Source organism: Barbatula barbatula (genome assembly GCF_947034865.1).
Source record: "Barbatula barbatula genome assembly, chromosome: 1".
In the NCBI taxonomy this organism is placed as follows: domain Eukaryota; kingdom Metazoa; phylum Chordata; class Actinopteri; order Cypriniformes; family Nemacheilidae; genus Barbatula; species Barbatula barbatula.
The window spans coordinates 24,000,333-24,023,168 of NC_136766.1; the positions used below are offsets into that span (position 1 = coordinate 24,000,333).

The window sequence follows — 22,836 nt, forward strand, 5'->3', positions numbered from 1 at the left end:
CAAATCCTAAATCAGCGTCTAGAGAAAGTGCAAGAATAAAGTGCTTAAGGAAAAGTTTCAGCTATATTTCCAATTGTATGTTGAGAATAAAAGTCTTTAGGCAGTGTCCTTACCAGTTTCCAGAGAGAGGGAGAAAGAACACAGTTGTTACAAATTATTATAAAACCTTATTGTTTTAATTTAGCTATTAAAATGATAGATATTCAGTTCATATACTTGCCCATTATACTTAATACATACGACCTTTAATTATTTCACAATTAACTGAGTTTTGATTTGATATTTTTGTGTAAAGAATGTTTCAAGATTTTTACAAAAAAGGTTTTATGGGGTCTCCGATTCACAGCTCTATGTAAAAAAAACGGATGTATTTTCTATGTAATTATCTTTTATTGGGGATAATATATTGTGACCTCACATATCTGTGTATGCTGTCATGAGTTTACATTTTCGATCTTGTTGCATGTCAGTCCCTTTCTTTAAAATGAAAATTTTCTCTTTTGTTTTTGTGCTTGTTTTCCTTTGCCTGTACGTCTCTTACCTCACTACTGCAATCTTAAAGCATGTTCCTATTTGCTGAGACGTCATGTGTATTTGAGTTTGTGTGCTCTAGGGTTGGGCGATGCGTTTAAAAAAATGTATCGTAATAGATTTTTTAATCATCGTGATATCTGATCATATCGGGTGTGTTTGACTTCATGCAACGTTGCGCAGATCAATCTGCGGATACGGACCAGGAGGAAATTTGTTCCGAATTTCTTTTTCTTTTATGCTGGTAGGATAATCTGACTGGGTATTTTGCATTGTGAAATCATCCTACCTGTTTATTTTTTCGATGTGGTTTAGATTATATTAAGTTTTGCACTGCGGTAGGAAAATCAGACTATTTGAACACCGGTTCAGCCCCTTGAGCGTGAGGTTTTGCTTCGCTGACGCAGCTCGTCTTTCCCTTGGTCAATCTGTACAGCGACCAGCAGAAAACAGCAGCTCATTCAACCGACCGAACAGAACACTGTTTCCAAAATTCTTTCACTGTTACCGACCACCTGGGCATATGAACATTAACGTTCACGCTAAAGCCTACATCGCCTGATAATGTTATAATGCGTATTTTACATTATTATCAATTATCATCTCATATCTGTCTGTTGTAATCCACATCGGGATATTTGTGAGACATCAGCGATATACGATTACATCACCACATCGCCCAGCCCTAGTGTGCTCTCTTGAACCAGTGCCGAGTCCCTGATTATGTCCCTGACCCGTCTCTTGTCTCCTGCAGGCTCCCAGCAGTCTCCTGGAGGCTCTTGAGCAGCATCTGGCCTCTCTGGAAGGCAAGAAAACCAAGGAGCTCTCTGCAGACAACAGGTACAAAATTTTACTATAATTTAAAGCTAAGGTTGAAAATGACTACACAGACTATGGCATTTTTTGACACTCTAGTTGAAATTCATCCACAAATTTTCAGCAAACATAGAACATAATTCATTTCTGGTAAGCGACATTGTAATTTAGCTACTTCAGAGTTGAATTACAATTCAAATTAAAAATGAATGTACAAGTGGCAAAACGTACAAGTTTCAGGCATTTCCTGAATTTTCTGAATGATCATTGCATGTTTGTGTGGCATACAGTACAATAATCATTACAGAATCTGATTTAGAGGGATAGTTCACCCAAATATACAAATTCTGGCACCCTTCACTCACCCTCAAGTTTTGTGACCGAATCATCTGGGATCATCCACTACCAATGTATAAAACATGTATTGTATATTGTTTATCTGTTGAACACAAAATGAGATATTTGGAAGAATGTAATCAGTTCTGGGGCTCACACATTTTTCTTACTACGGTGATCAGTGATGTCACAAAACAGAAAAGTGCTAACATTCTTCCAAATATCTTCCTTACGGTATGGAACAGCACGAGGGTGAGTAAATGATGACATCATCTTCTATTCTGGGTGTATTATCCCCTTAATATTTGTAGGGTACAAATGAGCTAAAGGCACACCTTAAGAAAAAATTAGCTTATCACTACACCCATAATGTATGATTGCATAAAAATATATATGTTTGTATTACACATTTATGGAGCAATATACTTTGTGTGAAATTAAATCATAAGTGATTCATTTTGTTTAAATCTCTATACATAAATGTCTGAGGTGGCGAGTGGGGCCCTATTACCCCACATACGTGGTAAAAAGCTCACCAGCTAAAGGGTTAAAAGGCACACCGTATTGATATTAATACTTAAAAAATAAGTAAATATTTGCTCAAAACAATCACTTTAGCAATTTGGCTAAAGTTTTTTTATTTCGATAAATACATTCATTCATTTTTGTTTAATATCACAACATATGAAAAACAGAAACAAAATATTTTCTAAATTTAAAGCATTGATCTCATAATAATTTAATATAGCATTATAGTAGTAACAATAAATAAATAATGATTAGCTTAAACCAGGACTAGGCCTTAGTCATATTAGGATATTTAAGATGTTTTTTAAAACAATACTTTACAAGCAAACATTGCTGTGTGCATCCTAAGACAAAAACAATGGCACTGAAATATTTTAAGATATGTCAATGCAGGTTCTTTTCGATCAAGACACCTCTAACATTTAAGTTAGTCTCGGACCAGGCTTAAGCCCTCTATGGGAAACTGCTCCTTTATGATTAATATTATATTTAAAATAAAATGGTTTCATTATAAACATGAAGATCATCTCTTAGGTTGAAACCCAACGTAATATATAATATTTACCACCTTAATCTAATCATGTCATGCAAATGTATTCCCATTCTTTCGTCCGTCTAGAAATCATAAATGTGGGTTTAGATTCATTCTTATGTCATTTCTGTTCCGACAGAGTAATTTAAGAAGAAATCCTTTTACAATCTAAAAACAGTATTTTGTGGAAATGATGGCATGTTTTTCAACTAACTTCCCCAAACTGCCGTCAGTTTGAGCAGAGCTTATCTGAAATGATTCTCTTTGGAGCACATTGGACTGTTCTTGTCTTTGTCCGGTCACCTCAGCGTCTAGAATTTCCTCGAGTATCTGCTGTAAAGCACTTAAGAGCAGAGCTGCAGAACTGTGTGGTAATAGAAAATAGAGGCAGCTTCTTGAGTATAATGAGATCACTTTGATCACCCCTGCCCTGTTATCCTGTATGCACATTAAGGCGCTTATTTCTAGTGTGTGAATATCTGAATATTTTGTTTTTCCAGAGCAAACACTCTGTCCATTGCTGTGTCGTCCCTGTCCAACACGGGAATGTCTTTCAGCAGGATGGATGAGAAGGAGAAGCAGCTGGCCCTGGAGGAAGAACAAGCCCGTCTGCAGGCGCTCAAGGTTGGCCATCGTCTTTCCAATTATCCCTAATATTCAGAGGGTTTTCAAAACCTGAAGTATAGTTCCCTTTTTATGCATACGCGTGGGACGTACTGTGTACTCAAGGTAACAAAATTCCGGCGGTGCGTGTAAAGTACACGCAGGTCGCACATGCCAATTCCATTTCTTGCATCGATTCAAGTTAGTAGAAGAAAGCCTGAGAGAGGCCCGGAGAGGTATTGCAATATGTGGTACCGCAGAAAGGTCAAAACCTGTGTGTACACGTATGTTTTGAAGGCAGTAAACTTCGCAAGGCTGTCCGTTGAGCTGTACGCTCACATACACGTAAAAAAAGAAGTATATTACGGGCATATGGGGCTGTTCACACTAGAAATTGTTAACCAAGAGTAATTCTTAACACTGGCCTAATGTTATTCTGTTCCATTATGTACACTACAGACTCTACACTTCATGAATCCTCTGAAGTTGGCTTTTGAGATAAATAACACACTTAGACATCATTTCTGAATAGGATCTTATCAGTTTAAACCTGCTTACTAAAACACGCCCAACTATCGCCTGGAACATCGACTGCACTGTTCAACAGCTGGCTATAAACGGCATCCACATAAAATGAGGGCTTAAAAAATGTGGTAAACCGAATGACTGCACGGGGCTATTGGCCACTGTTTTTTTACTAACAGATGGACTATTGGACGAACAAAGTCAAAGTCATAAAATTGTATAAGTCACCTAAAAACTTTGAGAAACTTCAAAAAAGATCTGGAGCTTTAGGGACTGTTGTAAGCTCTGGGTTTAATGTGCTCTTTTGCATATGTCATAAGTTATTACTGTATATTAATTTGACAATTACACAGTGTGACTTGTTTTTAAAACTGCAAGGCGATCTCTAGGAAAAACACTCAGCTTGTCTTAAAGCCAACCAAGAAGACACACTATAAAGTAATGTTTTCTTAGTAACTCCACTTGTATCGTCATTGTTAGACATTTTCAAACTTCTTTCTTCAGACGCTGAAATTAAACCCACTGTGTGAAAGTATCCGCAGCATGAATATTTAATTGTGCAAGCACCGAGGCTGTTTACAGTTGTTTGTTTATTGCTAAACAGCTTGTCTTTCCCTTCAAGCAAAATCACTATATACCTTTGGCACCACAATTCAATGCGTTTCCTAACCCAGGATGAAAATGGTTCTAAGTGTTAGCCAAGGCTTTAAATGTGTTTTTGCCGTTTTAAAACCCCATGTCAAATGTAGTGTTATGAGCCCTTGAATGACCATATTAAGACTAACCCGTTGCCAAGATGCCATGTAGTTTTTGTATTATAGGACAAGTTCAGTGTCCCCTCGGATAAGAATATTATCAACAGATTTGCTTGTGGAGACATTTGTGAAGCAGGTTTGTCAGATTTGGAACTACTGTTCTGGGAACACAGTGTCCTACACACACACACGAGTGTTTACTTATACGCCCTTGTGTTTCAATGATTAGCCTCCAGCTGAAAGTGGTCAACAAGGTTAATCAAACTCCTTTGTCCCCACCGGGAGGTACTGTCATACCTTGTGGAACACACACGCACGCACGCACGCACACACATACACACACACACACACACACACATACACACACACACACACACACACACACACACACACACACACACACACACACAACCAGGCTGAATGACAGGAAAGTCAATGATCTGGAATTCATCCCCTGGTGCACTGGGGCTCCATATCGTTTAAATATTCTGAGCAATTTCAAAGTCCAACATCAAAGTATTTAAACAGTGCATGTTGAGATTAGTTTGCGTGAAATTGAACTGGTGTTTCTTTACGAGTTTCTGTGTTCTCGGCATTCCTGAAGGGACAGTTGTGGAGAGATAGTTCACATATTGTTTCTTCTACGGGTTTACTCTCTACTGTTTTTACCCTTGTTTTGAAACGCATAAAACTGCAACGGCACACAGCCGTGTCGCAACCTACTTCCTTTCTCTTTAGAAACTTATTTGCTGATACTACAATATAAAACTGGAATGTGAATTCTGTGCACAGTGTGCCACTTTAACTGTCAGCAAACTGGAAAGACTCCTGGGTTTGTTTTAATCCACTGCAAGTGTCTCGCATCAAATTGTGAACACAAATGAGCATAATCGCTCACATGAATTCTATAAAACACCGTCATGCTTTCATACACTCGCAGTCTTTTTGGCTCTTTATGGCATTTCAACATCAAATTAAATAAAAATAATGAAAATATTACCTCACAAAGAAATACTAAATAATACACTAATACCCAATAATGCCTCCCAAGAGAAACATCTGCAATTGCTTTTGAAGATATCCAGTAGTTCTAATCTATAGACATCTTTGGTGTCTGCTCACAGGAAAACAGCATCACTTTGTAGAAGAGTCTAGTGGTAGAAAATGACAGTTCTGTAGTAGCGGTCAGATCTGAGCGCTCAAATATAACACATCATCCGGATCCATTCTCAAGTTATATTTACGGTTTGCCCAAGATAGCATATCGTGAGTTCTGTGTCGTGAATCACATGATATCGCAGCGTGAGCGACTATATACCTATCTAACTTTATGCCTTGGTGAATGTTAACCGTTTTTCAAGACTATTTTAACTGTATAACACTGTAAAACTTTAAAGGTTAAATATTAACTGTTTAGTATAAAGACTACATAGCTGCTATGTCAATTATTATGATTGTTATTATGATGTTACAGTAGGGTTAAATGCTGTAGGCTTCTCTACTGTGTAATGATCTCCGTAAACTTCTTTTTGTGAATGTTTTGTAGATCGGCTGTTAACATCAGATATTTGCTTTAATAGCTTATCATCATACAATAGGTTCGCCTCATGCTACAAAAACGTCTGCATTCTGCTTCTCCCGTACCAGTTTGCGCTTCATACCCCATGAATTTAAGCAACAGCCCTGCATGCAGACATCGGTAAATTGTTCAGGTTTTTGTTGTACTTTTATAGGATTCCTTTAGACTGCCCCAATAGTGTGATTTTCTGAGCCAGCCTGCACTCTCTCTTTCAACGGGAAGGGCATCTTGAAGAGAGAAATTCAATGCTCTCAGTTCAACCATCTCTCATACATTCACAAGACGGACACACTGACGGCAAGTCTGATATGTAGCAGACTGACACTTCTTCTTTCTGAGGGGCTGTAATCTGTCTGTTTTCACAGAGCTCAGCTGACGGAAATGCTCTGCGCTATCCTTCTCTACAGCCTGATGAATTCTTGCGTGTTTTAAATTTTCTGAAAACTGTTCTGCTCTGTTATGTCTTTGTATAGGACCAGCGTCTGAAGGAGATTGGCATTCATACCCCCTCTGCCTCCCCCAGCACACAGTCTATGGGCAGTACCAACAACCACACCGCGGGCATGGATCTATTTGCCAACACCACAAGCCCACCCTCCACTAACAGGTTATTTACATGCATTGTACATTTTAATGTATCGCGTATGGTAGTGACCAGTGTTTTCACACTCTAGTCAGCTGAAAGCTTTTAATGTTTTTTGAGATGTTTGTGCTCTGTGTTTCTGAGCTGGTAGGGACCCCTTTCGGCTCAGTGGTATAACTCAAATGTGCCAGTGGGTGGTGAGAACAAAAAGCCTTGTATCTTAAAGAACTGGGACGACTTCTAAAGACCAAAACACGACCGTGCTGTGAGCTCACTTTAGCTTCTCAGTGGTCGCCATCCTACACAAAGTAAAAAGGAGAACACTGGACACTGTTATCAGGAACAAAACCAAGCCCCTTGTTCAGATATCCTACCAAACCCAATCGATACAAGGCCTTTAAAGTGATCATTCACCCCAAAATTTATTCTGTCATCATTTACACACCCTCTTGTCATTTCAAACCTGTATGACTTTCTTCCGCAGAACACAAAAGAAGATATTTTGAAGAATGTTGTTAAAGGGATATTTCAGGCATGAAAGAAAATTCCCCATGTTTTACTCACCCTCAAGGCATCCTAACTGAATATGACTTTCTTCTTGATGAATAATGCAGTCGGAGTTATAATACCACGCTTCCTTTTACTTAGGGATGTGCACGAATTTTCGCATTCGTATTTTTTATAAGAATAAAATACTGCGTCACCACGAGGTTAGAATTGTCTAGTCGTCTTTAACGCTTTTTGACTTCATCTGTAACGACTAAAAAATTATTTGAACGTGTTCTTAAATCTTTGGTCAGTCAGATCGCAAGCTAGTTTATGCATTTTAAGTTCACACACGGCGGCCTGACAGATAACGTGTTATGCTTGGCTCACATCACCATATCTGAAAAGTCTCTGAGCCACAGAATTTGTTACATTACTTATATATAAGTTGGTATAAAACTACTAACGTAATATTAAATGAATAGATGGTTAATTGATTTATTACCATAACGAAAGGCCGTTCATTCGTTAGAAATATTTCAACAACTTGAACCATTAAAATGTACATTTCACTGCAACTAAGATTGGCCTTTCCATACCTAAAGCCTGTATTTTCCTCCTATGAACAAATAGGGTCGTCTCCTGTAACCACATTTGCACAGATGTTTTTGTGTGTGTGTGTTTGTGTGTTTTAAACGCTACCTTAGTTGATTGAACAAGACAGACACTGATCGTGAAGCAACAAAGAAAACAATATTTATATGCGGTGGTGATCAGCAGGACTTGTTATTCTTCACGTCACGTAATAAACAGGACAACGAGCTTTTTAGGATCAATTAACAGTCAGAATGGATGTATCAAGCCTGTTTATTATCAACATTATAAACAATAAAGCCGGATATTCTTGTCAGATATGGGTTTTGTCACCGGGAGTTAGAGAAGCGCAGGGCGTTTTCTCCACTGTCGGCTTGTTAACCGTCTTTTCAAATGCATAGCTAGGTTTCAAGTAATATTTAGGCTATGTAATGCGGTCAGCAGTTATATATCGGGGTATTTTTTAGCCGTTTAGGGCTCTGCTCAACCAACCAGAATCAAGGACCTGACATGACCATTTTAATCTTTTCAACTTTAAAAAAGCATATACTGGACATAATATCAGTGCGTAATGAATATTTAATGATGATTAGAAGCTTGATGTGAAATTTCGACTAAATAAAAACTTAACAAATTACATCTTTATTAACTTAATTTATTTTGACCTCAAATATTCGAACAAGAAATTATTGAAAAATGCCCATCCCTACTTTTACTTCTATGCGGTAGAATTGGAGTGATTGGGAGGGACGTTTTTGAAGCTCCAAAAAGTGCATTTATAGATCAAAGAACGGTTCGACACGCCTCCAAATTTTGTTTCTCGACTGAAATATCTCTTTAACTGGCTCCCATCTACCCGCGTTGGTTGTGTGTCCAAACAATAGAAGTGAATGGGAACCGGTGCTGTTCGGTTAACAACATTCTATAAAATATCTTCTTTTGTGTTCTGTGGAATACAGAAAGTCAAAAATATTTCAAATGACAAGAGGGTGCGTCATTTTTATTTGGCGTGAACTTTAACACAAACGAGCATAGTTTAAGAAAATTGCATTTTATATGATTTTGCGCATTTGTGAGAGAGGATAGGGACTAGATTTACATTTAAATTTACATTTAGTCATTTAGCAGACGCTTTTATCCAAAGCGACTTACAGATGAGGAAACATTGGAAGCAATTATAACAACATAGGCAACAAAATACATAAGTGCATCAAACTAGTCCATTAAAGCCTAGCACAGTATACAAAGCTAAGAATAGTGAGGTTAGTAAGTGTTTTTTTTTTTTAAAGAAGGAAAGGGAAGAGAATTAGGAAAAATCAATCAGCGACGTGTTTGACGGAAGAGATGCGTTTTTTAAAGATGGCAACCGAGTCTGCTGATCTTGTAGCAGCTGGTAGATCATTCCACCAATGTGGAAGAGATCCAGAGAAGGTACGGGAGAGTGACTTTTTTCCTTTTTGGGATGGTACCACTAGTCGTTGTTCCTTTGCAGACCGCAGTGATCTGGCAGGAACATAGATCTGCATTAGCGAGTGGAGATACGATGGTGCAGACCCGGTGTTGGTCTTGTAGGCCAGGAGCATAGCTTTGAACTTTAATGCGAGCAGCAACAGGGAGCCAGTGCAACCTGATGAAGAGCGGAGTTCCATGCACTCTCTTCGGTTCATTGAACACCACTCTTGCCGCCGCATTCTGGATCATCTGGAGCGGTTTGATTGTGCAAGCAGGAAGTCCAGCCAGAAGCGCATTGCAGTAATCCAGTTTGGACAGGACAAGAGCCTGGACTAGGACTTGCGTAGAGTGCTCCGATAGGAAAGGTCTAATTTTCCTAATGTTGTAGAGACATTGCAGATATCAGTCTACAGAAAGTGAATACACGCAATTAAAATCTACTTTTTCTCCAGTGACTTGATAGAGACTCGCAGCCAAGTGGTGCCATGTTTTTATGCAATGATTCAGTTATGAAAACCAGCATAAAGATTCCGTCAAACACTGTGCTTTATGATCTACGCTTTATTCTTATCCTATAAAACTGCTGTACATTATACTTTTTCCCAATGTATGTTGGTAGTTGAATTCGTTTTCCTGTTACGGTTTACAGTTACAAACTAATTTGCACGATATTGTTACCGTGCACAACTTAAAACACAGTGAATGATTCTAGACAACATATTTGTTTAAATGTTTTCTTTAAATCACAGTAGCTTTCTTTCCGTCTCTAAATCAAGATTAAGAATACTGTAACGCTTATGTGCTTAAGCAATTGTAAACAAAACTTTGATTAGAAGAATGTATTTATATCTTAAGGCATGCTTATATCTTTTTAGTGCAATCCGTTAATAAAAAGCTTCATGCTGCCAGTTGTACATATGAAAGTTTTGACATTGATGTACGTGAAATCGAACTAATCTAACACAATTGTGATGTGAAATATTGATAGGTCACAGGCCTACATGTCTTAAACTCTTTATTTCTCTTGTACAGCATGCCAAACCTCACCAGTGACCTGTTTGACCTCCAGCCTGCCTTCATCCCTGCCGTGCAGAGCACTCCTATCAGTGCCTGGGGAGGTGCGGCCCGTTCCATCCATCCACACACACACACACACCAACGCTTTCTATAATACATGACCACTTTAGATCCGATCTTTAATTTAGTCTCAGAAAAATCACTTAAACAGATCAATTCTTAGTTAAATCTGTAACACCTGTAAATGTTCATTCAATTATTTGTTTGTTCATTTGCTGGTTTAATTCTCTATGCATGCGTTACGATTCCTAGTGTGCTGTCTCTAAAGGCCGTGTAGCAAATGCTGTTCTCTTCAAATCCACACTTTGTTGGAAATAGGGTGATAGTCTATTTGGCATATTGAGAGTGAATCAAAGGGGTAATTTAGAACACTTGACTGCTTTGGGGGTCTCATGCAAGAGTGGCATTTGGGACAACGTCTCGAAGAGCATTTTTGGGCATCCTAGGCTCAAAAATGCAGTCCATTTAGGGAACTCACTAGGCATTTCAAATACACCGAATGTTTGTGTTCTGTTTACCCATACATCCAGTTCTGTAGATTTGAAGCAGTGTTTTCTATTAGCGTGTGCTGGTCCACCGAGGGATTATCACTGTGGCTGTAAGCAGTGTTGAGTATCTAAGGTTCATATTCAGCAGTGCAGCACATCTGCTGGGCTAGTGTGAATTAAGGACACACTGCCATACTCTTAACTATGCCAGAATGTGTAGGTCACACGGGCATTCGGTGCGCCCACTTTACAGCTTGTGGGCAGGTGCGCTGAGGGCACTGTCTTCAGCTGGCTAGTCTCGCAGCGAGACTCCGATCTGCAGGGACCCACATATAACACTAACAGCACAAAGTCACACTAATGCAGACAGATAAACGAATGGAGGAGGAAAAGAGTGCTGAGCAAAGAGCCACGGGCACAAAATTAAATCTGCTTGTTGTTTACATTTGGAGCCGTACAGAAGGGGTGCTAAGAATTTATAAAAGTAATTATTTTGCCCAAGCAACAAAAATGTTTTAAATTCTTTGCCGCAGGAAATAACGTATTTGCGAAACGCTCTGTTGGGCAATTTGTCACATTCGGGCTACTGTAGAAACATGGACCCGCGGCGTATGGAGATAGAACTAGCTCATTCTAAGATGATAATAATATAACACTAAATACGGTCTTTATACACCTCTGAAAACATAGTTATGTATATAATATTGCATTTATGTCAATAGATCCTCCAACAAAATACACATTGGACCTTTAAAAATGGTCCAGTTTATAATGATGTATTGTATTGAGTTTAAATGGCAGCTGATGGGATGATAGAATATGCCCTCATTTCTTTCTGTCTTCATGAGTTTACTAAAGTTAGCACGTCACATTTTAACATCAGTGTTGCAGCATTTCTCAGACCATCTTGTTTGTCCATATATGTGTGTGACATCTCTTGTGTCTTTGCGTGTTGTGTGTGTTACTCTCAGGTCTAGAAAGCAGCTCTCTTCACCCCATGGCTTCCATGTCCACCATGAATGTAGATTTTGATGCTGTATTTGGGACTAAAGCTTCTGATAGAGACGTGAAGCCTTCAGCTGGTAAAACACTTTCACCGGTGTGATTATTAATAACCGCGCTTATTAATCTTTTAAGGTTTTGCTGCTGCGCTTAATACCTCAGTAACCTTCACTGAAAAATAAAACTCTTCTGCTGGTTTTGCTGTGTGGTGAGTTGGCTAGAAAGCTGGTACAAACTGCAGCCGGCTGCACACGCCTGCCTGATTCGGTTCTGGAGAATTGGAAATGTCCTTTAGGGAATTGCTCACTTTTTTCACTCACTCACTCCGCTGGTCCGTGGCTGTGGACAGTCTGTTATCATTCCTTCATCCGTCCTCTCTCTGTGTGCGTGCGTGTGTGTTATTGGCGGCTGGGTGCTGACTGGCATTTTCCTCTGTCATTACACCTTATCTGAACTCAGAACAGACGCACGCACGCTTCTACTTACAAATACTCTCTCTCTCTGTTCCTTTTCTTTCCTTCCTCCTTTTCTTTTCTTACCTTACCGCTACCCTCATTCTGCTCTTTTCACTGGTTTGTGAATGGCTGACCTGATCTGATGTGGTGAGTGTACTAATTTTTTATCTTGGCCCTTCTTTGGAAGTGGAAGTGTATAAATATGGCATATGTCAGCAGACTTCCTTGCGCTCTCTTGCTTTGTTCGCCTGCTCTCCAATTAACAAAACCTCTGTTTTCGGTTCACGTTAACTTAAATGCCAGATGAAAGACAAAAACAAGGCAGTTAACATAGATTTCCAGTTTCTTTAAGGTCTCTCTTTGGTAGTATTTTCTCTTAGATCTCAGGGTGGTTGCTCCCATCCTGACCTCGTGTTCTGCTGTGGATCTCTTTGGGTATTTGTCATGCAGCGAGCGGCCTCACAAAGGCTCATCCCTGCTGGTCACATCATTATAAACATCAGCAGGACCCCGGCAAGCTTTATTTTTCCTGCTCATCTGGCTCATGTCTTTCTGCTTCCTCTCTTATAGCTGTGATTTGTCACTCATAGTAATTCTTTACTGTGGTGTTTCCTAAATGGTGATTGGAGTGTTTCTGTCTTTTCCTCTCAGGTTATGATGCCTTAGGAGACTTGTTGAAACCCACAGTGACGATTCACAGTCAGGCTCCTGTAATGCCCCCTCATACCGGCGGTAAACTGCTGGCTAGTGACCTGGACTCCTCCTTGGCCAACCTTGTAGGCAGTGAGTCTCTCTCTATATCTCCCGGCATTATTGCTCTGTTTGTGTGGCTTTATTTACTTGATCATAAGTCCCTGGCCTTTAAATTGCATTTGTGCTACTCTACTGAGAGTCAGCAGCCATATGGTGCCAGACGTGATGTGTGCGTGCGCGCGCGCAGCGACTGGACAGAGATGAATTAAACCCAGCTTAAGGGAGATGAATTGGTCTCTGATGCCTCTGGTGCTGTGGGTCTTCCAGTATTACTCAGATGTGAGGCTGTGTTACAACAGTCTCTCTTTCTTGCTCTTTTTCAGACCTGCAGTTTGGGGGAACACCAGGCAAAAAGTGAGGATTCTGATGAATCTAAATCAACTCTGGTCATAAACTTTATATCGTAGAGGTGTGTAACTTCCACTATCTCCGTCCGTGTTTGTTCGCATGCAGATCTGATATGCAGTGGACTCAATCCGGAGAGAAGAAGTTGACCGGCGGCACTAATTGGCAGTCGAAGACGATGAGCAACACCACTGCTTGGAGCCCTGCCCCCCTGCCCCCTGCTGCCATGCCACCTGCCGCCATGCCCGTGCCACACATGGTGAGTGCACTACGAACGCACATGCAGACTACATTCATATGGTATATGTTTTCGTTTCCACACACACACACAATAATGTGTGTCAAAATACTTGCATGCACACACTAATGCATTGCGCAGCTCTCTGGAATATTGTATTGTTATTGGTTGATGGTAGTATTGTGTGTCACATATTTTGGCTTTATGACTGCATGACTGTGTGCTAGTTTTATCTCTCTCTTATGACTCTGTGGTCTCTTTCTTCTCACAAACTATCATTTTATTTAAAATCAATATTGAATATTCCTTTGTGTATTTGACTAGTAGTAGTGTGTAAGTTAATTTCCAGTCGGCAGTTTATAATAAAACAATATTAAACCATTCAAGGTGAAACACACGTTTCGTTCTGTGGTAATGTTGTTCAATTTGATTCTTCACATATTGTACAGATGTAAACGGACACTGATATGGTATCTTCATGTGTTGTGCCAGATATCCTCATTTAATACACTAGAATTGATAGCAAGTCTATTCAGAGTCAGTATGAACAGACAGTTTAAGAAGTCATCAGGAAATGCGAGCGTAAGTTTGTTTACTTCCTGTTCCTGTGCCGTTGTATTGATACAGCCAATGACCTGCGAGTGTGTTCTGAAATGAGTTTCCACTGTTTGCATGTGTTTATAGCCTCTCCTCTCTCACTCAGGTTGTATTGACTTCTGATCTACATGAGCTGATGACCGTGAATGAGTGAATGACTAACCCTCAGTGTATTTCTCTGTCACCTCTTCTGAGTTCGCCCAACTTTCTGCTCTGTTCCTTCTCATGTCCCGTGTCTTCTCGCTGTCTATTTCTGTCTCACTGTTTCTGTCTTTTTTCTTGTGCTTAACCCAGCAGACTGGAATGTTCTTTACTGGTTATGTAAGTACCTCCAATGACTGTCAGTTATCTATTAAGTCCTGACGTTTTGGTTGACAGGGATTGATTCAGCTTTTTCACAGTTTCCTGTTCTTCCAAACCTTAATTCGAGATTTCTGTCTCAGCCTTTTTGGTCAGTAAGTTCTTAGTGTGTTGAAGAATGAATGGCAGATAAGGATGGCACATTTCCTTTCTAACCTACACCTAAACAAATACAAACTCATGGTTTAAACAAAATGTAAACAATGCAGTGTCAACAGAGTTGAAGGTTTGCTAGTCGAATCTGATGACTTGTTACACTGAATTCCAATTCCGTTAAAAATGAAAAATGTATATTTTGTTTTGTTTCATGTATAGTTTGCATGCTCATATTATATAAGGAAAGCATGACTGTGTAACTGGTGCAGTGCAGTACAGTATAGTAATGTACGCTACATCTGCAAAGCTCTAAAATGCCTTTAAAGTGATGATATCTACCGGTGGTGGTTGAATGCACAGAAATTTGAAAGAGAATGCGACAGGAATAGCTCACATTATGCCCTGGCCATCTAAATGCGTTGGAAACATGTTTTCAAGTTTGAGGTGATTTCGTAAAATGTGTCCCGTAGCTGTTTTGCTCTAGTCTGTCTCTTCACATTTGAAAGTTCTTACAATAACGCATTTTATGTGGGGAGACCTACCACACTGCTTTGAGAGATTAAACCTGAGATTATCAACTCCGTAAACAGTTCAAATTAAAGCTGCAAGCAATATTGATCAGAAATCTTGGTGCACGTTAGGGATTAGCATGTACGGTACTTGTGAAGTCAGGGGCAAAGGCCAGTTGATCGAGTTAAAATAACCCAAAGTCCACTCAAATGGCCGAACTGAACATTACCGTGTACTTTGGATACATTTGAGATTATTGTAAATAGGCCTTTAGATTGACTTTTATCATCTTCTTTATCCAAATAGACATTTTTTGTTTGTGAAAAATGCAGAAAATGTCCTTTGTTGATTTTTCTGTGACATATGGATGTTTGTTCAGTCTCATGTGCCCTTTCTGTAGCATTCGATTAAATCGTTTTTTGGAAATTTGACTTTCAACCAGGCAAATGTTTGTGTTTTTGACTAAAGTTTACCCTACATGGATATGATGCAAGACTAACAATACACGCTAAATACCACATGGTAAAAATCAATGCTTGTTCTCTTCAGAATCAGCTGCGAAATATAGAAGAGACTTACAGCTATTCAGATCAGTTGATGATTTCTTACTTTTCGGTATGTTACCTATGCATACTGTATATACTCATCTATGTTTTTCATTGGTTATATTTGTGCTCCAGAAGTGTAGTCTTTCCATACAGTAAACACACCGGGCAGAAATGTGTGCAGTAGTGTATAAGTAACAGAGTTATTATAGTTTTGATTTTGGTTTTACTCCGTTTTGTATAGATTTTAAGTATATTTTTTTGTATTTATTTTAAATTTTTTGTTCATTTTACTTAGTTTTAGTAATTTTGGTATATGCTTCCGTCATTGTACAATGAATTGTTTATGTCGCTATATAAGATTAATGCATTTTTATTTTAGTGTTGTTTATTATTATAATTTTAGTGCTTTAAACTTATTTAAGGTTTTTTTTAGGCAGCATTTCACTTTTTCCTTAATTTTAGGTCAATATATAATTTCAATGAAAAGAAACAATGTCACAGTTTTAATTTTAGTAAACTAAAATAACCTTGCAGAATTGTGTAATCAAACTAGATCTATAATCAGAACAAACATGATAATATAATGCAATAGTGTTTCATTGGTACAGTGTTGTTTGATCAATGAGTGTTTGAGCTGAGTTTTCCTCTTCTGCAGGCTCCTGCACCCATGGCATTTCCCATGACATCACCTCAAGTGCCTGTGTATGGAATGGTACGTATGACCACTAAGACTGAAAAGGTGTCTAGTACTTTGTAAGTTGCTGATTATAGAGACATTCAGTGTTGTATGTTTGTCTGGTTTTAGGTCCCTCCTCATTTGGGACAGATGGGAGGAGTTCCAGTGATGACCCAGCAGCCCATGCTATACAACCAGCCAGTTCTTAGACCCAATAACCCCTTCACCCCTATCCCCGGAGCCCAGGTACACACACATACCAATGAATCCAGTTAACCCGTTCTTCATACCATACTGCATATACAAGAATCATGTTAAAATGACTGTAAAGCCAACAGTGCACCTACTCGCTTCGAATAGGAGCATGTGCAAAAAATGATGCAATGGTTTTATTAAGTGCTTGACACACCATTACATTTGCAGAACTTCCAGACATCCTGTACCCTTTACATTACTTTGACACAAAGCCGCTATTTCCGCGTACAAAGAAATAACCGATGTACATGGAGTCATTTGCAATAGGAGTTCATATTTAGCTATTTTTTTCACGTCATGGAATGTCGGTGATGATGCAAAATGATTTGCATTGGTGACGTGCACAAAATAGTGCATAGGGCTCTCACGATTATTAAATAATCATATTATTGCAAATAATCCCCAAATAACCTCAATTATTGCACATCTTTAAAATCCACATAGATTATCTGGAGCACCTCTACATCCATCATCTTTGCACTTACTGTTACGGTTTGATGAAATTCAATAGTCCGTCAATTTAGTTAAAGCATTTATTTTCTTCCTTCATTGAATATTGAAACATGTCAAGTATATTATTCTTATTCTGCAAATGACAATTTACAAAGAATTAAATGAAATGGTCACAATTTTATAAGACGCATATGTGACAATTGTCAATGGTGGTCAAAGCCGTCAATAATCACCTTGGAATTATAAAGTTCTTTCTGCATTCATCAGTTTTGAGATATTGAGCTTCAAAGTTTTGTAAATAAAACCTTTTGCTTTCTTAAAGACCCACAATGTAAACATCGTAAAGAAAAAAAACATCACGTTATGTAAACTGTTGTCGCAAAATTAGAATGTGAATTACTCAAATTGGACAAAAATATCAGCTAGAACCTTCAAATTCCTAGAATTGTCAATCGTAATTATTTTATTGTATATATTAATTATCAACTTAATTTTATATTGTAAATGTGACATATTGGATAATGTTTAGCAAGTGTAAATGTTAATGCGGATAGTTGCCACACTTTAGAAAATTTATCCCATCAATATTCCTTTTGAGCTAAACTCGCATTTTACATTGATCACATATTGATGTTTTTGTATTTTTGCTTTTACAATACCCCAAAAATACCTCAAATAACTTTGCTTTCCATTTAGTTTGTATTATTTTTTTCCCGTAGCATGTGTATAAAGTGCCTTTGCCGTGAGATTTGATGCTGATTTTTTTACTTGTGTGTCCGTGCAGATGCAGTTCATGTAGTAGCACTTCAGCAAATGGCTGAAGATCATCAAGCGAGTAAGAAGAGGATCACCCTACCACCAAATAAAAGGAGGGAGAGACGGCCAAAAATAAAGACCAAGCAAATGGAGAGGAATGTGTGTGTCAGCAGTGCTTTACCTAAATGTCTGAAATGGCTCACCCAACACACACACACTATTTTCACTCTATTAGTGAGGACGTCACATAGATTTCCTTTGTTTTCATTCCAAGCTGATGATATTTTTGAACCCCACCTCTACAACTAACCCTCACACATGTTCACCGTGTTCATGAAGGAGATCCTGAAAATCATGGATTCTTAAATTTCCATGCACGGCGAACTCTCTTAAACTTGACAATTGGTATGAATAAGATCTGAATCCCAGCACAGGAGTCGTCTTGTTACTGTCATTGTTTTGCTGTCTGTTGCTGGGATTTCTGCATTTCCTGTGCAGTTATGATGAAAAATGACTTGCGCAAGCCACGACAGTGGAAGTTTCTAGATCCTAGATCTCACATGTGTTTATATGCCTCATTATCGCTACGCCCCAGCTTCTCATTTCAGAACAAAGAAAGAATTTGACCCCGTATATAAGGTGCTTTGCCACCACCAAGCACCCACAAATATAACTCCGAGCTGGTCTCTTGTAGCTATCAACAATTAACCTCTCCTGCTATTACTGATGTGCTTAATGGTCATTCAACTATGGTGTTGCCGTTTCAGACAGAAGGTGGTATTGTGCGCACACACAAACACACGAAGAGCCCCTCTCCCTCGCCTCCCAGCTTGTTGTGTCATTCCCAGGACACTGATAAACACGTTCCTGTTCAGCTGTGTGTTAACAAAACATTTTGTGTATTTACAACCACACCTCCCACTCGGAGACCCCGCCCACATCTACCACCCACCTGAAGTGAGAGAGAGGGGTGAAATGATTAAAGCCTTGGAGATGTGTACATGGCATCTGACCCTACTGAATAAACCTATTCTGTGTATAATTAGGGTTGCTTTGTTTTATATTCATTTGTACTTTTTAAGATGTTACTTTTTAATTCTGAGAATTACATTCATCACGGTCTGTTTTACATTATGACACTCGTGATTCGAGAAATGCCATAAGCCACAGTTGTCGGTGTTCCCAGCCCCTCACATCAATGTACAAGTTCTGTTCCCTGCAGTCACGCTCATATCAGTGTTCGCCATCATTTGAACCAAGATTCAATAGCTTGAGTCCACCTAAAGTCTGGATTTTTGGTTAACGGGGTATTAAGATGTTGTGGATCGATTCTTGCTCAGCTGTGTCAGCCTGATCTTTCTTAAGTAGAAGCAATGCCACGTGTGTTTGTGCGTTTGCATGCTTCGTGGTTTTCCCCCCTTTGAAGTTCCTCTGAGGTTGAATCATTATTGAGTGACTTAACTAGCTTGTAAGTTTCTCTTTAGGCTGCCATCAGGGGTGTAAGAGATTTGAATTAAATGAGTTTTTTTGCTTTATGCAGGCTCGGCGGTGATACTCTCCCCGGGTTTATAAGGTAACAGGGCTCTGAGGAGAGAGGTTTAATTAGAATCTATTTTATTAACCCGTCACCGGAGGCTTAGTGTGTGTGTGTGTGTACGTGAGCTGAGAGAATGAGAGGATGTTTGTGAGATTTAGGGAGGGTGAAAGAGCTCAAGACAGGTGCTATCACGAGCCGGGGTTTCCATGGTAAGCTCCAGTTTTGATTCCTTTGTGGTTTTAAAAATCACAGTCTGTTAGATGAGCGCAGACAGCTCTTCGTGGATTAGCTGCCGTGCCTGCGGTGTCTCTTTAAATGCCGGAAACCATCGACAGAGGCAGTTTTTCGGAGGTAACCTATAGTCTTGCATCGGGTTATAAACGTCACGGGACTTTTTGACTTGGACTTGAAATCCTCTGCATGGACCGTTGCGTGGAGATACAGTCCCTCTCCCTCCCCCTGGTGGTTATTGTTTGCTTAACCCACGACTTGTCATCCTTTATCCTAGACGGCTGCCGGGTTGGGTTTCTTTAATTGAAGGTTGTGTCTCAGACTCCACTGCTCTACATTGAGTCTTCCTTCTAGAGCAGTCCGTCTATCCGAAGAGCCTTCACATTTCTAGACTACTTAGCCTGATTTTACACAACCTTGGCTGGACTCATTAGCTGTCCTGCAGTGCTCAGGTCAGCAGTGGCCTCTCAGAATCCATGTGTCAGCTTGTACCGCACGTCTTGGATCTCCAGAGGGGATAGTTGGTGTTATAAGATGGTATCCAGGGTCTCTTTCATCTTCGTGTAGTCAGGGGCAGCCTCACTTCTCTGACTTTAATAACATGCATGCTTTGTTTTTCCTTTAGGTAGGCCATTTGTCCACTGCTTTGTGTCGTGCGTGTATGGCCAGCAAGACATTTGTATCTTTATGTTGTTTATTTTTCTGTTACAAAGATATTTGCATTATATTTAGATATTTGTATTCAATAAGGCATTGTTATACCTGCATCCGCCCGGGGTTTCAAAGGCTCCATTTATCATCAAATGCCAAAATGGGGAGCAACACAAACCTCCATGTTTGTGCTGATTTCCCCACTGTACATTTTTTATATTTATTTATGCAGACTATAAAGATTTTATGCAGCGTGGTAAAAACAACATGCCGAAGTCATGGGATCTTTCTTCTTTTGTCTTTCATTTTATGTCTGGCTTTCATTGATATAAATAAAATCATTTTTTCATTCTTAAGTTGTTGGTCATTTTTGTTTGTTTGTTTTTATTTGTGTCTGCCATGCAAGACATCTCATTCATCTCATCAGTTTGATGCCACGTTAAATGACAGGCAGAGTTTGTTTGTTTTGGATTTCTTTATACGGATCTTTCTCTATTTCTTGAAATTGCACTTCATGCCTACCTCGGTGCCCATAATGCAGGGTTTTCATGAATGCACGTTTTAAATACCTGGTCAAATTTTGTGTAGTGCTTTGTTGTATTTTCACGTCCGTCAGTGTGCGATTTCTGTTGAATCTAATGCACGGTTTCACTGCAAACGGAACCCATCCGTCGTAACACTGCTTGATTGATTCCACAATCTCAAATAATGTTTAATTTAATCTTCTGTTCAAAGACTGTGTGAAGTTGTTAACATAAAAGCAAACAGAAAGTGGAGCTGATAGTAATGTTTGGAGGGATATGTTGTACAAACGCATTATCCACCTGACACTCTTAAAAATAAAGAAGCTTAATATAGGGCTTCGTGGCGATGCCACAGAAGAATCATTTTTGGTTCTCCAAAGAACCTTTAAAACTAAGGTTTTCAAAAAGATTATTGGGGTTCATTTTTGTTTTCCACAACCTTGCAATAAGTCCCAGCAAGACGATGTTTACTTGCATGTCTGATTCATGATTCCATGCATCTGGATGATGAAATGGTCTCCGGAGACTAACAGAGTAACACCTTGGGATCATTTTCACTATGAGATCACAGTAATTCATGGACTTTATTTAGAATCTGGTTTTCTTTCCAATAAGTTTGTGTGTGTTAATATTAGTTTACTGCATTAACATTCACAAAAACTAATAACAAACAATCCCTCCACTGCAGTTATTAATCCTGGTCCCTGTTTATTCATTTTTATTGAAAAAGGATACTCCGCCAAAAATTCATTCATTTACTCGCCTTCAAGTTGTTCCACATCTGTGAGGGACGGAGTCATTCATGACAGAATTTTTGGGTGGAGGATCCCTTTAAAGAGACATTGTGCATTTAAAAAATGAAACATATGTGCTAACATTAGTTAATGCTCGATGAACTGACGTGAACAATTTCAAAATGTTAAGATTAATAAATGCTGTAAAAATAAATTGTTCATTGTAAGTTCATGCTAGCTATGCATTAATGATGTCAATGAATGGGACCTTATTGTAAAGTGCTACATATGTTATTATTTACCCAAAGACCTAGTATGTTGAATAGTTTTTATTGTACAAATGCTTTTTCAGATGCTTTGCACACAGTGTAAAAACTTTCTGGTTTCTCTTCAGATGTGTACAGCAATTTTTGCAAAAAAGGCTGATTGTGCTTGTACAACATCTCCGTCAAAAGCGCTTGTATCAGTCAACAATGAAAACCTTTATTACTTAACCTGAAACAAATCCGTCCTCATGAATTCTCTTTGCTTTTCCTGTGAGCTTCACTAAACGCTACTGGTTGAAGTTAATGATCTTATGATGCCAGTCTCTCTGAACTCCTCATTTGTATGCCTGCAATGAGATGCTCGACCCAGGACCAAGAGATGTGATAGATTGAACTTGTTTCAATTTGACTGATATAATTTGTACCTGTTTTATGCATGTTTTTGTATCTGTCATGCCTGGGAAAGTTTCACGATTCCATGTAATGTTTGCGAAGTGCTGTTTTTTAGTAAGCTGTTGCTGTTGTTGTAGTGATGGACGGGTTTTGCGTATATCTGTTATTCTTCTCTTTTATCAGTGATTGTTTGTGCTGATCCGGGACATTAATTCTTTCTTGCAATTTTGCTTAAGTCGGGCTTTTGTTTTGTTTCAATCTTTTCTTCCGTCTCGGTCTTTGTTATGTTGTCTGTATCTGTGAAGAAAATTGATGGTTGCAAGCCACTAACCTGAACCATGAGTGAACGCCTTGTGAAGAAATGGATTTAACACTCGCACTCACCGGTTTCTTAATAAAGAACATTTTTAACAGATTTTTATCTTGACAGCTTATTCTGATCATCTATTAATATTCATCCATGTTGCTTCTGACTCCATCCCTCAAGGGTTTCTCTTACGCAAACTTGCTTCCTAGATTCTCCTAAATTAAAGGTGCAGCGTGTTTGTAGCTAAATAAGGAGTTTGAGCTT

At 39.0% G+C, this 22,836-nt stretch overlaps 1 protein-coding gene across 6 annotated transcripts in view; it reads left to right on the forward strand.

Moving 5' to 3' along the window:
• LOC306895304 (phosphatidylinositol-binding clathrin assembly protein) overlaps positions 1-20,703 on the forward strand; it is a 54,103-nt gene extending 33,400 nt beyond the window's left edge. For 2 of the 6 annotated variants that reach the window (XM_079458467.1, XM_079458468.1), the window contains exons 9-20: positions 1,286-1,371; positions 3,244-3,367; positions 6,679-6,812; positions 10,353-10,438; positions 11,857-11,967; positions 12,994-13,125; positions 13,419-13,449; positions 13,549-13,699; positions 15,791-15,856; positions 16,445-16,501; positions 16,595-16,711; positions 17,958-20,702. In XM_079458467.1, the coding sequence (XP_079314593.1) occupies positions 1,286-1,371; positions 3,244-3,367; positions 6,679-6,812; positions 10,353-10,438; positions 11,857-11,967; positions 12,994-13,125; positions 13,419-13,449; positions 13,549-13,699; positions 15,791-15,856; positions 16,445-16,501; positions 16,595-16,711; positions 17,958-17,972 (1,110 nt within the window). In that variant the 3' untranslated portion in view covers positions 17,973-20,702. Of the gene's footprint in view, positions 1-1,285; positions 1,372-3,243; positions 3,368-6,678; positions 6,813-10,352; positions 10,439-11,856; positions 11,968-12,993; positions 13,126-13,418; positions 13,450-13,548; positions 13,700-15,790; positions 15,857-16,444; positions 16,502-16,594; positions 16,712-17,957 lie in introns of all 6 variants that reach the window. The other 4 variants (XM_079458469.1, XM_079458470.1, XM_079458471.1 and 1 more) reach the window with 3 other exon arrangements.
• The last annotated feature ends 2,133 nt before the right edge of the window (positions 20,704-22,836 follow it).